General features: G+C 40.4%; 1 protein-coding gene across 2 annotated transcripts in view; it reads right to left on the bottom strand.

The window, feature by feature from the left end:
• mpp7a (membrane palmitoylated protein 7a) overlaps positions 1-15254 on the bottom strand; it is a 171563-nt gene that overhangs the window by 126124 nt on the left and 30185 nt on the right. The window contains exons 1-2 of one of the 2 annotated variants that reach the window (XM_042510457.1): positions 8311-8369; positions 717-885 (exon numbers count right to left, since the gene is read on the bottom strand). In XM_042510457.1, the coding sequence (XP_042366391.1) occupies positions 717-753 (37 nt within the window). In that variant the 5' untranslated portion in view covers positions 754-885; positions 8311-8369. Of the gene's footprint in view, positions 1-716; positions 886-8310; positions 8370-15254 lie in introns of those variants that run through there. The other variant, XM_042510456.1, reaches the window with a different exon arrangement.

Here is a 15254-nt window from a genome sequence, read left to right on the forward strand (position 1 = left end):
AATGGAGACCTCAGACTGTTGAGCAAATGAAGTTGTATATCAAGCAAGAATTTTTCTTCAACAATTGTTGCCCTCAGCTCCCAAAAAAGTGCTGTTAAAATAAAAAGGTAATGTAACATAACAGTAAACATGCTCCTGTCCCAACTGTTTTGGAACTTGTATCATGCATCAAATTCAGAATGAGTATATATTTACAAAAAAAATAAAATTCAGTTTTTCAGTTTGAACACTAAATATTTTCTCTTTGTACTGTATTTAGTTGATTGTAGGGCAAAAAAGGATTTGCAAATCACTGCATTCTGTTTTTATTTATATTTTACACAGCTTCCCAAATTTTTGGCAGTTGGGGTTGTAAATGTGCATGGTGCTAATATTTGCAATGGAGTGTTTTTCACTTGGCAGGGAAAAAATGAAGTGAAAATAGACTTTGGTCTGTTTTCCAGCCATGATTTTTAGAAGGTCTGCTCCATTCTAGAAAAAGCAGCCTTCAACAAGTTCAGAGTAAATCTTTTGTCATTTGAAATTAACCAGAATATGCCGCCTCTTAATAAAGATATGAAGTGCAGGGATCACATGTGGTCCTTGAATTCATTTTCTTTTTTTGTGCACTGATGTTGGACATAAAAATGTGAATCAAAGAAGCAAAATACTTTTCACGAGTGCATTTTTCTGATTCTCTGTGTTTCAGATTGTGTTCCTGGCCGAAGGGTCTGTACCTGGCTCGTGGCCGGCTCCGGTGGCCAGGGCAGGCATGGCTCCTGCCGGCTGCTTCCTGGTTCCCCTCAGGCTGTGGAAAATGGCAGTGGGGCGTCAGAGTAGTGAGCTCCTCGGCAGATCTCCCCAGGGACCGGCTCAATGTGAGGACAGGCTTTATGCCATGGAGCCCTGCGAGAGAACAAGATTTTAGAGCCTACTTGTCAAATGGCAGAATGGCCGCATGCACGTGTGTGTCAGTCAGCTACTGTGTTCTGTGTTATGGGATCTGGTAGCTGCCGGTAGCCATGGATATGAATATCTACCATACTAGCATATATATGTATCTGTGTGTAGGTGAGCCAGCGATTGACGGTGAATGACTCACTGAGTGTGTGTGTGTGTGTGTGTGTGTGTTGACAGTACGTTCACAGTTGACTCTGGGTGTTTACAACCCAACACTTTTTCCCTAAGCTGCTGAACATCCTGCTTTGTACATGAGCCAACATCACCTCACCTGGCGCCCATGTATACACTCAGAGACACAAATGCATCACACACACACACAGCAATCCCACACTTTATTCAGCGTCCAGCGGAAACAAGGGAAACTTTATCCGCTGAGGGGAAAGTAAGCAAGCGAATGCAGCAGACCTGTGAAAAATCAAACACGCGTGGAAAAGCATCGCTTCGTAAATAATGGCGCTCAACTGGAAAGCCAGATAGAGCAGGGACAGGAAGAAAAGGGGATGTAGAACACAAATAAAAAGCCTGTGGCTCATTGAAATCTCCCCCCGCAGTGGATGAACATGTGCGGACACACATAGTAGCACACAATAAACTCCTGAACCACAACAGGAGGAAAATGGATAATATGAAATCATTTGGATATAAAAGCATGATAGATTTAAATGCAGAGCAAGAGCTGTAGACTTAAAGGTTTTGTGCGCAACATTCAGAGAATTAATATAGCAGCAAACCACTAATTGCTCTGCAGTGATATAGTGATGTAATGACTCAGAATCAGAATCAGAAATACTTCATTGATCCCTGAGGGGAAATTGCCTTTAGTTACAGATGCTCTCCATTCTAAAGTCTTAAAAGAAGTAGGAAAGTGTAGAATATATCAATAAAATTTAAACATAAGTGCTAATATAAAATAAATATATCTAAACACTAAAGTATAATATAAATGTACATTTGTTCTTGATGGCATAACATAATGACAACATTTTAAATATGTAATTATGACTATTAGAAATGCAGTGTTTCCCTAGTTTTTTAAAATAATTTTCTAAATCTACATATTTCTTTGAATTTGTGGAACTTTTCTTAGCAAGTCGCTCAATACCTTTTTTTGTTTTTTTTTCCCTGTTTATTCTTTTTTTTTTCGAAAGAATTCGCACCAATTTGCTCAGGGTTCAAAGGTTTAAATACTTGTGAAAGGTGCCTGAAAGCAGCACAAAAAGGAATGATGTCGATCCAGGTTTCAAAGGGTTAACAGGTACCAAACTCTTCCCACTGTATATCATATTTCTCGCAGCCTGTTTCAAAAGGCCACTAGAAACCTCAACAGTTCCTTGAGTCTAGCTGCTACCAGCACAAAAGCTTTATCTGGAAAAATGGATAATGGAAAACAATTAGCTTTGAGCCTTTGGTTCTTTACGGCATGCAGTTTAATGATGCATTATATGTCAGCTCCCATGTGCTGTGGCCCAGCCAAACTCAGTTACCTAAACTGTAGAGCCTTGGGATCCTGTTAGTTTCTCACTTCACTGGAAGAAAATGCTTGAGATAAACACCAGCAGTGAGATAAGCTACATTCTGTGTCTCCCATGTTGATACGTGTTGTAAAAGCCAGCTTTGGTTAGCCACTGACTCACAGTGTGCTATGGCTGACTCAGAACCACTTGGCTGGAGACAGGGACAACCAAGACACCTGCGCCCTTCCAGCTCATTGGGACCACCATCAATGGTAAGGTGGTGTCGGCCACACACACTTGAAGTTTGAAATGCTGTGACTCCGGGCCGAAAAGTGGACCGGAAATTCATTACAAATGTGTTTTCTGTCAGGAATCTCTCACTCAGCCCCCGCGGTGAAAGCTGCACAGGAGTGACTTATTTCCTGGCGTTTTGCCCCACATGTGTGTACAAACACACGCAGAGGTCGAGGCTCAAACCTGCCAAGACGGCAGCCCACGTTGCAAAATGCTACCACGCCTGTCTGACATACTGTGATGTGAACTCGCCTCAGGGCCCAGCAGACCCCAGGTGGAGCCTTGTGGAAAAAGCATCTAGAACAATACAGTCCAGAAGATGCCTGAGTGTGCAGGTAAGCAAGCCATTAAGAGTGTATCAGAAAAAGATATTTTTCTTCTGGATTGAGATGTACAAAATATGGTGCATTCATCAAACAGCACTTAAGAAAGGATCGATTTTCCACCGTGAGGAGATCTGGGATTCAAAAACTCTGCTACGACGTCCCATCAGCGCCAATTTGTAGTCCAGATTTGTCAGTCGTTTGCATGAGCATAACGCATGAGCAAAAAGCCTGGTGAAATCGGAGTTAAGTGCCGTTCAACTCTTTGTGTACTTCAATAAAAAAGGTTAAGAGGAGCAGCAGAGAAGGGCAACGGCGCCTCGAGCAGTGACCACAAAATCTCTCCAGCAGGCCGGTTTGAACAGGGGACTGAACCTAACAGCCACTGCGCTCGTGCCAAGAGAACTGACCCGTGCTAAATCAGTTCAGTGTTTCACAGAGAGGGCCGCAGCACGGTTTTGTCATAAGACTTTGTGATTGGAATGGCAGACAAAAGGGAAGACAAGGGACATGAATACTCTTTGGGTATGCTGCGCTGTAATATCAGTCTCTGTCTTTTGTTGCATCCAATGGGGAATGACCACATATTCCCCAATCTGAGGAAGAATCCATCTTTCCATTTGAGGATCTTTTGGAGGGCCAGGAAGCATGTCGCAGAGCAGGGAACACCTGGGACTCTTTAAAAGGCCCAAAAGGATCATTACAGACAGACTAAAAGAAACATTCCCCGCTGTCAGAAAGCTCTTACCGTGTCTGTTCAGATCACACAATATCAGATGGTCATGAGGGGAGTAAAGGGACACTCTGCCATGTGGACAAGAGATGGGACACGCTTAATTGCAAAGAGAGATGTCAAGATCTTAAAAATGGTTCTGCCACCATCTAGTGGGTACTTCCTCTACTGCAGGGAGTGTTGACCCTGAAAACCCAACTGAGACTCAACCTGAAGCACTTCTCCCCAACAAAGGCCTGTATGTATGTCCGAAAGGAGACTTGTCTGTGTCTGCTTAGCCTTGTTCTGAGTGTGAAACCTGAGGTCGAATTAGTATTAAAGAGAAAATAGCCCAGAGTGATGGATGGATCGGTGGAAGCATGAAAACAGGGAGGTGTAGAAGACTGTTATTCTTCCTCTCTTTTCAAAAACAAGCCTGTTCGTGCAGCCGGGGGGGAGACCACGGGTGGAGCCGTCTGACTCTCAGCTGGATGTTGATGAAGTTAGTGACGGGAATAACAGGAGGTCAATGACTGACAGAACTGACAGGCCTTCCAGTGTTTTTCACCAATGGCCTGTTAACAATTTCAAGGTATGCTTTGAGTTTAGAACCTAATATCAATTTTACTACTCAGTCTTTTGCTTCTTTCCTTCCTCCTAAAGGTGGACTGGACTGTGGAAAGATTGTCGTTAAAAGCAAATTGCCAAAAGAGATCCCCAGACAAAAAGGTCACACTCCAAACTTTCACAAGGTTCACGAGGTGGAATCATTCTTCCTCCATCTGGCCTGGACAAGGAGTGCTACACCAGGACACAGCAGAGGTCAACGCTGCCATTCAGCACCTCTAAACCCCCCGAGGTGCGACTCTGGTGTTGGGTTTTCTGTCCTGGATTGTCCCAGGAAGGCCAGCTACTGGCCGAGGTTTTTACTGGGCCACCATGAACGACATTGATCCTCCTCAACGCATGACAGACGCCCATCCAGAGCCACCGCTGTCACACCTGCTCTGGTTACAGCTCAAAGGACCAGTTTACTCCAAAGCGAGCCACCAGTTTCAACGTCTGCTGATCCGCTCCCGTCTGATGAATTTATCTACGCGGGTCCTTGGTGAGACGATAGAAGATCTATTTGGCAGTTCAGGTGACACCTGCTCGGGTTACCAATTCTGTACTGTCTGTTGCAACATTGTGAGGCTTTGGTTCTGCACTTATCTTAGTCTTTAGGAAAATGAGGGAGATCAGGTTTTATTACCCAAATGTGCTGCTGCTTTTGTCGTTATAGATGTCTTGAATCTTGAGCTCTTGCGAGAAGTTTGATGGGTTTTTATAACAAATGAACAAAATTTTTAGTGTTAATTGTATCTACAGGCAAAGTTCTTGTATAGATGTTTGCCTGTAGATACAATTAACACTTAAATGTTTGCTTAAACTTCTACACTAAATAATAAAGCAGGATTTTGATTAAAAAATAGGGATTAGCTGATCAAAGAAAAGGGATGACAATTATAAATATGACTAGATATGCAATGCCAGCCTCTGGTTCATGATAAAATCCGATATAATGTATGCATTTTGGGTAAAGACCAACAACTTTTTGGAGTTGGACGCAAAAAAACAACTAACAAAATATAATTTTGCCACCCCTTACCTTCAACTATTACCTAAATTCACTCTAGAAAAAGTGTTTCAGTGACCCCATAGCTGAAAGAGAGGAAGCAGGGAGCTCCTACTACATATATTGTATAATGCTGAGTTGCACTTGAGTTAATTCTGTGAATAATTTTGGGTATCTCTTGTTGGCAACCACTTGAAGCTGCTAGGTAAGCAGCAGTTGTAGCATGGCTAGGTGCATTAGCCTCACAAACTGCACTTCCACCAGTTGTTTCTGAGGTGAGTCTTTTCCTCAAAAAAGTTACAAAATTATTTGTTATGGCTCAAAAGAATGCCCATAAACTTGGAATAATAATATAGCTAATTGACCAATATGTTTCAATAGTATATAATTGCTAGCTTACAAGTTCACCTTATTGTAATAGAGAGGTGCTGCACAATAATTTAGCATTAGCTAGCTCACGTGATTATTAATGTTGTGGACTATAAATTAAATGTTTTTTTTTGTTTGTTTGTTTTTGTGTTTGGTTTTTTTTGTAGTGGGTGTGAATAGGCTGATTTATATTTGCTGATAAGTTGGATTTATGTTAATGTGTATATTCAAACATACTTTAATTTCTGGGAAAAAAACAAAAAAACAACCTTTGATAATACAATAATTAGGTGCCCCCTGCAGTAGCCCTGAGGACCCCCTGTTGAGGACCCAGGCTTTAGAAGACCCATCCTTTTATCTGAGCCCACTCCCTACTTTGCACCATGGCAGCATCCAAAGCAGACTTGCAAAGTTATTAAATGTACCCTGTGTATTTGACAGCTGCATGTTGAAGGGTACGCTATCTTGTTTTTGCACGTTTTTGTGTGCTCACATAAAGGTCAACAGCAGCAGCAGAAAGCACACAATCTTCCAGCTCACGAAACAGGCTTCCAAATATTTGTACTGCAATGCTGTTGAGAAAGACAGAGGTAGACTTTGACAAGGCTGACGAGACAGAAGAACACGGATGCAGTACCATGTGTATTTAAAAGAAATAGCACAGTTGTTCCTTTTATGGAAAACTATGTTCTCTTACTTCAAGCCTCATTGGTGAGCTTTGGGGTATGGGTATGGGGTAGCTGTGAAGACAGATTGGATGTAAAATCAATTTGTATTTCAGCTACTCTACATCATATTGGCTTGTAGGAACCACAAAGTGCAAAGTCAGACAGACAGAAGTAGATAGAGTTACAGCCACATGCACACAACCATACATGACACGATCATAAGAGTATAATTGCAGTGTATCCAACTGTGGTAAAGGCGAACATTCATTTACACACAGGCACACGGTGGAACTACATTTCAATGGGCTGTGCATAATTGCAGTGTATTAAACCATGGTGGAGGGGAACGTTCATCCACATGACATTTTGAAACTAAAATACCAAGAAAAAAAAATCGAAAATCCTCCTGATGCCAGCGCCGCACAGGCAGCCCTTTGCCTTTTTCTGTTTCTTCTGTGGAAAAACACATTGTTGAATAATGTCTTTCTCCTGCCTCGGCTTAGCGCTGCCAAAATGTCACCACGTCGATTCCTATTAAGCATGAGGCGCGTGACGCTGGTGGGACAGGGTTGTGTTTTTCAGGCGTGTGCCATACGACTTCTCGTTAATAGCCGTTAGCTTTACGAGGGATTGGGGCTGCTTAAATTAAGGCTCAGTGGTACCTGGCACGGCTGATGTTCCTGGACTGACTGACTGCAGTGGAGGAGCAGTAATAGCGATGAGCAATAGGAAGAAGTATATTCGTGCAACTAAAAAGCATATGGAAACAGATTAGGGGAGCAAATGTGGAATATCAATGAACGCCATTAACCCATGACGAAGAAAAGTGCATATCAACAGGCAAGGCTTCATCCAATGTGAGAGGGCTGACAGAAATGGGAAAAGTGAGCCCTCTTCTCTGGGTCTCAGGTGGGATTTTTTTTTTTTGACAGCTCAGAATCAGAACTCAGCCACGTGTTGCTCATAAGCGTCCAGTCTTTCCACATAAAATACATCTGCTTATGTGTATGTACATGTGTTGTTAACACACACACACACACAGATATAAATCTGTGTTTGGGTCAACCTGTCTTTCCAGAGGCATGAAGTCATGGGCTATAGAGGGTTTAACGCATTTAAGAGAGAGCCATCTAATTTACAAGAGAAATGGAAAGATGTTTCAGGAACTCGGGGCTCACTGATATGGAAGGATATGAGTCAGGGCGCTCACAGAAAATCAAAGGTGACAGACTGGAAGTCTCTCGTGTAGCAGATATTTATTGCAGAACAATAAATGTCTGCTGAATGTGTCAAACTATAGCTTTACAACTGTGCTATCTCCAGAATGCACAACTAGAAATGTAAAAGATGAGCAAAATTTAAAGCAACAAACAAATCGAGGGTCAAAGTAACTTTAAAGGGTATTAGTATAGGTATTGTTAGTAATTAATGAGACCAATGACTGATATTTGAAATTGAGAATAAAATGAAACTAAAAAACTTCAACACAACACTTTGTTTAAATGCCTTTAGCAAATGTTAACCAAAACTGAAACTTTCAACGTCATATGCAGCAAGTTCCCAGCAACTTTTTTAAAAAATACAAAATCAAGCAGGTTGTGTAAGTAAAAATCAAAAATTCTCCCCATGCTGACACTTTCTTTGCACTTTCTATTGAACTAATTTCATCATCAGTCATTAAAATAAAATACTGATACTGATCAGCAAAATGCCAGAATTCAGCCCCGATATTTGGGTAGGCTGACAATTTGTCCACCCATAGTCACTTCGTCTACAATATTCCTATGTCCACAAAAGCACCAATGCACCAATACTCAAGACATTCTCTAGATTTCAAAGAGATCTGATCTTATAAAGGTGCAGATATGCTACTAAAACAGATCAGGGAACACAACCAGGAAAAAAGGTAGAAAAGCTGCGTCAGGGGACTTACCCGGACACGTTCTTCCTGCAACAAAAACACAACTTCACACACAGCGACGGGCACTGCCACTACACTATTACAGTGTCAACGCAAACTAAACCCTCCCATACAGGAAGACACCCGCCCACCAGGTGTATCGGCTCACCTGAACAGACCTGAAACTCAAGTTTCTGCTCCTGCCTGAGGGCTCACGGCGCTCCACCCTTTTTTTTCTTTTTTACCACACACTACGACTCAATTGTAAACAAAAGTGTTAACTAGTGCGACCCTGAGAAAAAATGTATTTATCCATCCCAGTATGTTGTATTAAACATAAATTAAAAAATGCAAAAAGTTCCAGAAGTGTTTTTCAGTCTGACTGGACATGATTTTCACTACATGTGGTCTTGACACTATATCTGATCAAACGTGCAGAACCTCCCTGACTTTTCCTTACAGTGCCATTAACCCTAAATAACCCTAACCCCTCAGCCTTACTAACCCCAACCTTATTGAATTGAATCATACTACTTATGCAGATATAAATAAAGATATAACATTTACTAACAAGTGTTTATATACATTTCTAGTTTGTAATTGTGTTTTACAGCACCTTAACTTAATAATAACTATTTATTAGCCCTTATTATATTTTTAAGCACTTCTGGTGTTTTTGTTTTGGGTTTTTTTTACATAATAGCAGGCTTTCTATTTGTGTTTGTTCATTTGTTGTCATATTAACGCTCACCAGAGGTATATTTTTTAACAGCTGGGTGAGAGACTTTGGAAGTTTTTACGACTTTGAACTGAAACTCCCACTGCCTCATCTTTGTCTTTGGTAATTTTAAACTCGTTTTTCTTATCTAATTTGACTCTTTTTAAAAACATTTTCTCTTATTTAATATGGGCATTTAATAAGGAACTTTAAAGGTTTTTTTTCTGTTGTTGTTGTTGGGTTTTTTCCACTCATGGTTCCACGTGATTAGGGTTACTAACCCTAACCCTCCACAAGTGTCTGTACATTATGGGAACTCTGGTAAAAAAAAAAAAATAACTTCATTAACTAATTAAAATTCATTTTGTTTTATGGAATATCACTTAAGCCAAACATAAAAATATTCACTTTACCTACTGGGCAGTATCCTCTCTAAATGTGGTGACAACAAATGACCACTAGATGGCGCAATCAGCTCACTAAATATCTGCAGTCAACACACCATGTAGGAAAAAAAGTATTATGGACTTCAGCAGACAGTGCAAGTCTCCATGGTTGCTTGTGTGTGGGAATTTGTGTCCTCAGCTGTATGTGTGTGTTTGTCTCTGTCCCCATCATGACCTCAGATGTGCCTCAGGGTGCCAGTAAAGATGGGCACCAGTAATCTCATCCACTGCCAGCCAAGGTCCCATTATTACTAAAAACCAAGGAGGGGCCCCGCAGGCTGGTGGCACGCTGCCACACACACACACACACACACACACACACACACACACACAGCAGCCTGTAGTTTTCGGCTGCACACAGACACAAAAGTATCTTTTATAGAATATATCACAGCATGCTTGCTGGCTCACTGTCATGACTTACTGGGACGCTTGAAAAAAAAAAAAAACGAGCCATCGTTAATGAAATTAGTAACACCTCTGCTTTTCTTGCTATGACAAGGCTAAGGTAAACTGCAACAACAACACTAATACATGTTCTAAAACTGTGAATTCATTCCCACCTCAAAAATCCAAAAATAATCAAAACAATTTGATAAACGCTGTAAATTAAATACCCGCCTCCAAGATTAGGCACACACAGTAAAGATGTTACATAAACTATGAATAAACATCTACATAATAACACAGCTTAAATCTTTTGTCAGACAAACCACGTTATTTGTTGATGTCGGCTCTGAAAAAAACATGGTGCATTTTGTAAATGACATTAAAATTAAAATAAGTGATGCATGATGAAAAGCAATCATCATTAGTTGCAGATCAACATTGCACTCCTCTTGTCTTAACACCTCTTCCACCTCTTTGTCCTCCTCCCATCTCTGTCCTCTGGTTCCCAGGCACACACAGCAGCTCTTTGTCTCTTCCTGACCCACTAACAGTGAGAGGAGACCACAGTCACTATCAGTCGCCACACACACATTCCACACAGTCTCTCTCGCTGTCACACACACACACACACACACACACACACACACACACACACACACACACACACACACACACACACACACACACACACACACACACACACACACACGAACTCGCAGCATGCAGGGTGGCCGTGGCATTGATAATGACCAATTCAATTAATCCCAGACATGAAATGGCAGAATTAATTATGCCATAACAGACAGATAAAAAAAGAGAGGATGGATGGATGTACTAATGTTGGTGGTGCAAGCAACAGAGGAGCAGATCGCACTTTGCTTAATCAAAAAAAAATATCATTGACGTGAGTGCTTTACTTAAGGATCCAACATGCCTGAATGAAAACGTATTTATTAATAGGGAGTGATCGGCCTGTGCATTAATCCTCTATGCAAACAGCACTATGTGCTCTGTGACTCCACCTTCCACTGACATTAATTAGATGATGACGGATTTTCAGATGAGTGATTTGAGCCACAAATAGCAGCGCACCTGCGATGCCGGGCACAGAGGTGGAGCAGCAGGTAGCCATAAGCCGCACTAATCTGGGAGTCCTTCTAATGCCAGTGTTGCTGGGTAACCTACATCCTCAGCAGATATTGCTGGAGTGAATTACTCTACCTGGAGCGCCAGGGTGAGCAGGGGCAGGAGGAGGTGGGGGGGGGGGACACACATAGAAACAGAGAGAGACAGCTGGTTTGACAGACGGACAGATGGACAGATGGGATAAAACAGATAAGAAAGCAGTGATGCAACAGAGGCCAACGGGGCAATGTCGGGTCTACATGCTTCTCCTGTGTGTTTACACGCACACCTTCTGCGTGTGTTTACAGGACGTGTTAACAGAGCTGCAGCAGGAAGTGGAAGTGAGCCCATTAACAGATGCATAATTGATAGAGAGGGAGAGCAAGTGAGAGAGGAGAGAAAGACTAAAATAAGGAAGAAAGAAGAGTGGGAATAGAAGATAAGAGAATGTTAGCTGAGTAAAAAAGTGAAAGAGTAAAATAGAAGTGTAGAAAGAGAGACACACATGTTCCCATTAGTTCATCTGTAAGCTGCGTACCATACTAATGCTGTTTGGCCCACTGCTAACTGTATTTTAGCATTCCCTCGTCACTGCAGCTAAAAATAATCCCTCGTACTATCAACAAGCATTTGTGGTAAAATCGTGGAGTTGAGGCACGAAAAGTGGTCACGTCAGGCCAACTCTTCGCAGAGGCAGCAGGTCTGAGCAGAACCAGGTATCACATGAGCTAATATTAACTTGCTGCAGAAATATCGGCATGTTTGTGGATAATTAACAAGGAAGCGCAGACGGGAATGTCAGAAGTACAGTATGTTAGTGGTCATTTAGAACCATACCCTAAGCCTAACGCTTGCCATTGCATAGTTCATCCAGAAGATGACACCAAAAAGTTCATATTTTAATTTAGTTTAATCTCCTGTTTAGTGCATATCTTGGTAACAATTTGAAAAAAAAAAAGAGATTTTTTTTTCAAATTGTCACTTTTACTCTACTGCATTTCCTATATAAAATGTATACTTTTACTTCCAACATTTGTCCTAAGCATCTTAGTAACTACTACAAAGTAAGGAAGGAAGGAGGGCGGAAGAGACAGACAGATGAAGGAATTAGAGAGAAGGAAAAACTGGATTTTGTTTTTTAAATCCTTTACATTCTGAAAAATTTGTTTTTCTTCAAGTTTAATGTATATTCCATTCTCCATTTTTACAGTGGTGTACCTGTTATGAAGAACGCTTATGAAGATTGCTTTTTAATTACCAGTGTTTACTTAAGTACATTTCATATAACACATTTACTTTGTATACTTAAGTATAGTAAATATCGGGTACTTTAACTTGTCCAAACTGCAGCAGCTAGGCTTCTCACTGGTTTTTATAGACAACATCACCCCATTTCTGGCTTCCCTCCATTGGCTCCTTGTTCATTTTGGAATTGATTTTAAGATTTTACTGATCACTTTTAAAGCTTGTCTGGGTCTGGCCCCTAACTATATTATAGAATTGTTAACCCCATATGAGCCATGCAGCAGCCTTAGATCCTCAGGTGGGGGCCCTCTGGTCGTTCAACAGTCGAGGCTTATAACTAAAGGGGACCGTGCTTTTGCCATCAGGGTCCCTCGGCTGTGGAGTGACCTGCCTGAGGAGACAAGGCTGGCAGATCGGTGACTTCTTAAATTTTTATAGACTTGCTTTTATGTGATGTCGTCTTTTAATTTTTTGAATTCTTTTAATTTGTCTTTTAATTCATCTTTTTTATTGTATCCTTTAACTCTTCTTTTAATCTTTATTTTCATTATTTCTATCGTTATTTGTTATTTTTATTATGAATAGTTATATTATTATTATTATCACTTTTAGTATTATTATTATTATTGTATTTTTCTTTTAAGTCCCTGCCTCGAACCTCCTACTTAATTCTGCCCTTTCTCGGCATTATTGCATTACTTAAATTGTTTTAATTTCCGGGGCCTCGGCTTTGCCTTGTTTGTCAAAGCACTTTGTAAACTGTGTTTTTAAAGGTGCTATATAAATAAAGTTATTATCATTATTGTTTAAGACTTTTACTCAAGTAACTTTCTATTCGGTGACTTTAACTTCTCACTAAGTCATTTTCTGGTAAGATAGCTGTACTTTTACTTGAGTATGGCTTTTAGGAACTTCATCCAGGACTGGAAAATACTCTGTTCTAAATGAGAGTTTTGCATTGAAAATGTTACTTAACAGAAAATAATTATCTGTAAAACATACTTTAAATATTACAAGTGAAAGTCCCCAGTGCAGAAGACTCCCAAAAAACAAAACAAAACAAATGTCCCTCGTGTAGTGGAGTACGAGTATGAAGTAACATGAAAAGAAAAGACTCAAGTAAAGTGCAAATACCTAAAATTTGTACTTAAGTACAACACTTGCAGAAATATACTTAGTCATATTCCACCACTGACACAGAGTCTACAGACTAGCTGGCAGCTGGTGATAATGGAATTTTCACTTTCATAAGTACTTGGTCATAAATCAAAGTACTGGACACATTTTGACATCGCTAAAGTATTTTCATTGTCCTGAAGGGAACAAAAAATGCCTGACAAAAAATAGCTGTTAATGTTATGGTAATACATCGTTATCAGATTTTTGAACTCTCAAGTGTCGGCTTTCAGAGTCCAGGCTCAGTCATGCTCTACAGGATGTCATCTGAGTGTGTCACACAACAAAAGAAGCCAAACTTTTCAAAACTATACAACTTAAACAAATGTTTAATGTTCTCTTCATGCCAACAGTACTTTCTCTACACTGACAGAGTAAATATACGATTAAAGAATAAACAAATAAGACTAAAGATTACACAAGAGTCATACCAGACATTCAACTCCAGCTTTTGTTATTCGTGACTGCAAAGTTGTTGCTACAGACACAGTGTGGCTGTTTTTAAGAAAGTTGTAAGGTTTGATGAGCAGCCCAGTCTTGAGTTCTTCTGTGTCTCCAGCACGGCTCTGGTCTGAGCCAAACGGGGAGAGAGGAGGCTCATGGGAGCTCAGATAGCAGGACAGAAAGAGAGTAGGTGCCAGAGGGCCAAAGACTGATACACGGTTAGGTTACACCAATGAGGACCCAAATATACATGCTATCACGCTCATGGGATGGAAAGATAAACACCGAGGTGATAGTTTGAGACATGAACCCCGCGTCTACTTGGGAAGTCTCTGTGAGGTTTAAATTAATTCAGGAACAGATTCAAAGCCACCCAGTCCCAGAAAAAGCCAACATGGGTCAATGTGCAGCTCAATGAGCAGATAGAGTCTACCGTCTAACTGTAGAGGGCAAATCTAAAACTAAGGGCTCTTATTTTGTTAACCCCTGGCTTTTGGGAAATGCTGCATTTTCACCTGACGATCCCGGTGTCCTATGAGTCAAAACATATTAAGAAAACATCGCCATTTCTTTAACTGACAATATACAGTGGACTAATACAGTATATCAGTGGTTCCCAACTGGTCCAGCCACAAGGTCCAGTTTTTTCCTTTGTCATTTCTTCAGAGTTTATATATTCAATTCCATTTCACAAAATGCAAACAACACGTGGGCTTGGAGCACAATGAAATAAGACATGTTACAAGAATTGAGCGTAATTACTTAAAATTACTTAAAATCGCTTTGCTGTCCTGTCCAATAAAGGCAAAAAAAGCTTTAGAAAAAAATAAATAATCAAAAAAGTTAATATTACTGTTAAGATTAGTGACATAAAACGCTGCAAAGGCACAGCATGTTAAAGGCCAAATAATACCAAGAACAGGTCAAGAAAATAGTGTCTGTACTGGGAAAAAAACAGGTTGGTGTGATGAATGAGGCTCTTAACAGTCTGTGGTTCTGCACTTCAACATAATATACTTATTAACAAACTTGACACATTCAAGAGTCCATTCAGACCTGAACCATGACCTACTTCTGGACCGCAACCCACAAGTTAGGTACCACTGTATTACATGAATTATCAAATATCCAATTTTATTTGACAAAATGTAAATAACACATTGGCTTAGAACACAAATAAATAAAACTTTTTGCAAGACTTAAGAGAAACAACAGTTCAAAATAAAAGCTCTGTGCTGGTAAGTCACTATACTTAAAAATAAAAGGTCACAAGTCACTTACGGTCCATTCAGAGTGGACCTGCAGCCAACGTTTTGACCGCAACCCACCAGTTGGGAACAACTGCACTATATTTTATATTTTGATCTGTTCTCCCACACTGTGATTTACAACTATAACGGTAATCTGCCGCAATCTGTTCCTTATGTTTTACC

The sequence above is a fragment of the Plectropomus leopardus genome, chromosome 21, assembly GCF_008729295.1.
Source record: "Plectropomus leopardus isolate mb chromosome 21, YSFRI_Pleo_2.0, whole genome shotgun sequence".
In the NCBI taxonomy this organism is placed as follows: Eukaryota; Metazoa; Chordata; class Actinopteri; order Perciformes; family Serranidae; genus Plectropomus; species Plectropomus leopardus.